Source organism: Prunus mume, linkage group LG2 (assembly GCF_029339155.1).
Source record: "Prunus mume cultivar Tortuosa linkage group LG2, ASM2933915v1, whole genome shotgun sequence".
In the NCBI taxonomy this organism is placed as follows: Eukaryota; Viridiplantae; Streptophyta; class Magnoliopsida; order Rosales; family Rosaceae; genus Prunus; species Prunus mume.
The window spans coordinates 16,530,554-16,535,971 of record NC_142699.1 but is presented as its reverse complement, the minus strand read 5'-3'; the positions used below and the strand labels follow the sequence as shown (position 1 = coordinate 16,535,971).

General features: G+C 41.0%; 1 protein-coding gene across 1 annotated transcript; it reads right to left on the bottom strand.

The window, feature by feature from the left end:
* Positions 1-1,164: 1,164 nt before the first annotated feature.
* BRL2 (BRI1-like 2) lies at positions 1,165-4,927 on the bottom strand. The gene has a single exon (XM_008222737.2). The coding sequence runs from the start codon at positions 4,704-4,706 to the stop codon at positions 1,296-1,298; it is 3,411 nt and encodes a 1,136-aa protein (XP_008220959.2). The 5' UTR covers positions 4,707-4,927; the 3' UTR covers positions 1,165-1,295.
* Between the last annotated feature and the right edge of the window lie 491 nt (positions 4,928-5,418).

Sequence of the window (5,418 nt, the reverse complement as noted above, 5' to 3'; positions counted from 1 at the left end):
TTTTTGGGTTGGAAATATGAACACACTATTAATTGTGGAGTTCGATATTTATTTTTAAAAAAGAAAAGGTAAAAAAGAGAGCAGTCAACAATAAAGCTAGCTATTGTCTCTTGATTGTGGCGTATGGACACAACTCATGTTGTTTTTGGTTTTGTAATCAAATGGGATAATTAATCAAGGAAATAGGAGGAGGTGATGTTCCGCTAACTAAGGTACTTAAATTTTTACTGTAGGCAGTAAATATATTGGCTTCAACCAAGAGTTACATTACTTTTTACAGTGACTAAAAAGACAGCCACTATTGTCCCTTAAATTTGCTTGGCTCTTCTTACAACAAATAAAACTTTGATACTTATCAAATTCCAAATAAAAAAGTTAAAGAGTTGGCAATGGAGAAATGCGTTAGATTGCATTAGGAATGAACCGTTAATATACTATTAATTTTAAAAAAGGATTAATCGTTTTATTAGTCCTTGAATTTTAACCCGATTTGCATTTGAGTATCTCAATTTTCAAAATGGTTCCCGAGGTCCTTTAACTTTAGTTTCGTTTGGACAAATGGTCATGCCGTCAATTTTGTTAACTTTTTATGTTAAATGTAGGGGCAAAATTGTATTTTTATATTCAAACAATAAAAGAAAATCAAATAAAAAACCCAAAAAAAAAAGTTTTGAGGAAGTAGAAATCGGGATAGAGGGGGAGAGAGAGATTTAATTTTTTAGTTTTTAATTTTTTTAATTCATATTTTAAGAAATTTTGATACAAAAATACCATTTTGCCCCTACATTTAACAGAAAAGTTAACAAAATTGACGGCAAGATCATTTATCCTAACGAAACTAAAGTTAAAGGACCACGGGAACAATTTTGAAAATTGAGGTACTCAAATATAAATCGAATCTAAATTTAGGGACTAATAAAACGATTAACCCTTAAAAAAATTAAAATCCGGCTTGAAATAGGCCCAAGACATGGCGGGCCTACACCTTGACCTTTTTCCAAACCCGAATACCCGACTTAATGTACTAACTTTTATGATCAAAGTTCTTATTAGCCCAGTAAGTTTTGCAAATTCTAGGCCGCTATGCTCTATTGCTTGCTTCCAATTTGCCAGTGGTCAACATACAACATGTATAGCTAAAGAAGAAAGTAAAGATTTGCAGAGTAGGTACAACAAAATCATTAATATCCATCTGAGCAACAAATCTTACAAACATTATATTCTTACAATGATGATGATGATGATACTGATAAACGTACAAGAAACATACTCCCCCTCCTCCCCTGTTTCAACTTTCAAGCACTATTGCTGCTTCCATTTGTTGATCCAGGCATCAGCTCTCTTAGCATGGCCACCACCTGCAACATGTTAGGCCTCTTAGATGGGAAGTCATCTACACACTGCAGTGTTATCTCCAAATACCTCACCATCTCTTTCACTTCTTCAGCTTCTGCTTCATCAGTTCCTTTGGTTACTGAAAGCAACTCTAGGTCTATCACTTCCATCTGTTTCCCTTCTCTCACCTTCATCTTCGCCCATCCCACCAAGTTTGTGTCCCCAAAATCCTCCTTGTCTGTTGGGCGTTTTCCAGTCACAAGCTCCAACAGGACAACCCCAAATGAGTAAACGTCGCCTTTTGCAGTGCACCGGAAACTTTGGTAGTATTCAGGTGGAACATAACCAGGAGTGCCTGCGAGAGTGCTTACGCTTAAGTGGGTGTCAAGAGCACTTATGAGCCTTGCCATCCCAAAATCAGAAACTCTTGCTTCCATTTCATTGTCCAACAACACATTGCTTGACTTCATGTCTCTGTGTATAATGTGAGGGATGCAATTGTGGTGGAGGAAACAGAGTCCTTTCGCTGCACCTCTTGCAATCTTTTTCCTTTCCTCCCATGTTAGAATCCGCCTGTCACGTGTCTTTGTTCTTCCATGGAGCATTTCTTCAAGGCTTCCATACTCCATGTACTCGTATACTAGCAGCCTCTCTTCACCAATTTTGCAATAACCCAGTAAGGGCACAAGATTCCTGTGCTTGATCTTACCCAGAGTTTCCATCTCGGCCATGAATTCGCGGTCACCTTGGCAGCTTAACCGTATAAGTTTCTTGATTGCAACACTTGTCCCGTCTTTCAGCGTTGCCTTGAACACTTCTCCAAAACCTCCACACCCTATAAGACTATCTGCTGAGAAGCCATTGGTTGCCTCAATGAGTTGGGAGAACTTGAGCTTCCTCAGCTGTCTTTGGAAAGTTGCAACATTAATGCTCAAGGGTTCTTTCTCTTTGTCAATTTTCCATGTGGTGGCTGCATGGGATGCTTGCAAGCGATTAAGCATCTTCACCTCCTTTGCTTCCTTTCGCCTTGTGCGCATGGCAATTGCCCACACAATCAGAACACAGACAGAAGCAAGAGAAATCAGAACCCCCAAGACAATGCTATTAGCCCATGATGCCACCGATGGCCTTCGTCTTCCTTTGCCTGCATCCTGGTCACTTGGAGTGGTGGCTTGTTGGTCATTGCTGCTCTGGCACTCAGGTAATGGAACCCCACAGAGTCCAGGGTTGTTAGCATACTGGGTAGCAGGAAGTGTACTGAGCTGCCCTCTTGTGGGAATTTCGCCAGTTAATTCATTGCTGGACAGATCAATTTGAACCAAGAAAGATAGGTTGGAGAATGAATCAGGGATATGACCCTGCAGTCTGTTATGTGATGCATCAAACACTCCTAAATCTTTGAGCTTGCCAAGTGATGCAGGAATCTCACCTGATAACTGGTTGTGGGATAACTCAAGAACTTGTAATGCAATCATGTCCCCCATTTCTTCTGGGATTTTCCCACGCAGCTGATTGTAAGAAAGATCAAGATACTCCAGCGTTTGGTATTTTGTAAAGAGACTCAGGACTGCGCCAGAGTACAATCTGGTGAAATCACAAGTCTTCAGTGTTGGGTCCTGCTGAAGCCTTTCAGGTCGGATTCCGGCAAATTCTAATAAACCTCCTACTCCTTTACAAGAATTACCAATATTCCGTACAAACACCAAAGTATTGCCAGAGAGAATTCCGCTCAGGGATTTGGCCCCAAGCTGCCTCCCAAGTCGAGGTGGGATCTCTCCAGTGAGTCTGTTGCTGTTCAAATCCAACCAAACTAAACTGCTGCAATTGGCCAGTTCTCCTGGTATCTGCCCACCCAAGCTATTGTTCCCAAGTTGCAGAACAGCCAGTCTTGTCAAAAGGCCAAATTCTTTTGGGATTTCGCCACTTAGTTTATTGCTTGTGAGTGATATCCATTCGAGGTTACTGCATCTGAACAGTTCAACTGGGATCTCACCAGTTAGGCGGTTATTGTTGAGAATAAGATCCTTGAGATTCCTGCAGTTTCCCAAGTCTGGTGGGATTTTTCCCTCTAAGCCATTGTACCATGCTATTAGCTGCTGCAAATTCTCCAGCTTCCCAAGCTCAGCTGGAATTGAGCCATTGAGATAGTTTAAACTGAAATCAATTGTCTTCAGCTGAGAACATTGTGATAGTTGAGCAGGGATTTCTCCAACAATGAGGTTGTCTGGCATTCTCAGCTCCTGGAGTGAGGAGGCTCCTGGGCATATGTCTGGTGGGATGACACCAGATATTTTATTAGAGCTCAAGTCTATAACCTGTAGACTTTTGCAAGCTGATATGGAACCTGGAAGTGATCCAGTGATGATGTTGTTACTCAACAGCAAGCTCTCTAAGGAGCTGAGATTCTGGAAGATAGAATCTGGTAGGGGACCTGTTAAATTGTTGTTAGACAGATCAAGAAGTTCCAGCACAGAACATGAGGAAAAAGTTGCTGGAATTGGACCAGTAAAGTTGTTATATGAAAGCTTAAGTTCGACAAGTGAAGTGCATGCATTTCCCAACTCGGGAGGTATCCAACCAGTGATCTGATTGTGAGAAAGGTCCAATCTCTGTAAACTGGTGAGTTGCCCAAATGATCTTGGGATTTCTCCTGTCACATTGTTGGATGATAAACTCATAGTTTTGAGACTGGTGCAGTTTGCCAGAGACATAGGAATGGAACCCGTTATACGGTTTCCTGACAAATCAAGCTGCAGCAGAGAAGGGCAAGAATATTTCTCAATTTGCAAACCAGAAATTGGCCCGGTTAGATTGTTGTAAGAAAGGTCGAGAGTCTGAAGTTTGTCAGAATTCAATAAGAGATCTTTGGGCAGAGGACCTGTCAAATTGTTGAAAGCAAGGTTTACAAAGACGAGGTTTGGACACTTCGAGAAAAGATTCTCAGGAACAACACCAAAAAGTCCATTGAAAGATAAATCAAGCTGTTTCAAAGCATATGGGAGCTGAAGCAGAGAGGTAGAATTTACACTGAATGAATTTGTTGGCAGTTTTAAGACAGAGAGCATATCTAGAGAAGCCAAGGGATCAAAAGAGATTGTCCCCACAAGGTAACACCCGGTGAGATCGAGCTGAGTTGCTCGGCCCATAGAGCACGTAACTCCATGCCAGGTGCATGGATTCCTGCCAAGCTGCCAATCTTTCAAAACTCCATTTGGGTCCTTCTGAATCATCTTTTTGAACGTGAGAAGAGCTTCTGCATCAGTCTTGATCGACGAAACACTTTGTTCAGCTGTAGAAACAGAAACAAGGTCTATTAAGACCAGTATTACAGAAAGATGAAGAAAAAGCTGAACTGGATTAATGCTCTCCATTGATGAAACAAGTTTCAATTCTCAGGAAGGCAATTGAGAGAGAGAGAGAGAGAGAGAGAGAGAGAGAGAGAGAGAGAGAGTGTAATGTGTAGAGTGAGAGAGTGGTGACTATGATGAGAATTTGTTGTGGCAAAGCAAAGGGGAACCTTAGCTTTAGGAAAAGAAGTTGCTTTTTGTGTTTTATAAAATGAAAAGGATGGAACGTGGGAAGGAATAAGAAAAGAAGGGAATTGGATTGAAGTTGGTGGTGGGTGTATACTTATACGGTTTCTGAGTACCATGAACTGTAGGGAGAGAGACAGAGGGGAATGTAGCGAGGGGTTGATTTGACTTTTGGTCAAAAGGGGTAGGATCCACATACACATTCCAGAGACAAGTTCTATCTAAGATCGGCGCTATATTAGTATATATATAGCGAAAAAATAAATAATATTCGGGTGTGCATGATCAAGGGTCACTTTTCTGTCAGTGAGCGTGAGAATGTTCCCTATTAGGAATGTGATAAGATACACTGTGTGGGGATTTTACAATGCGCAAAGAAAAGAAGTCACTTCCCCATTTGAACAACTCATACTTGTCTCTGAGTCACAGTCATGCTGCTGCTGTGCTGCATGCATTTCATCCACTACTTGCTTGGTTTATTAATATTTCTAGGAAGTACGATCTGTTGATAATTGTTTAAGAAAACACTTTTAACTTCCAAATGGTTGCT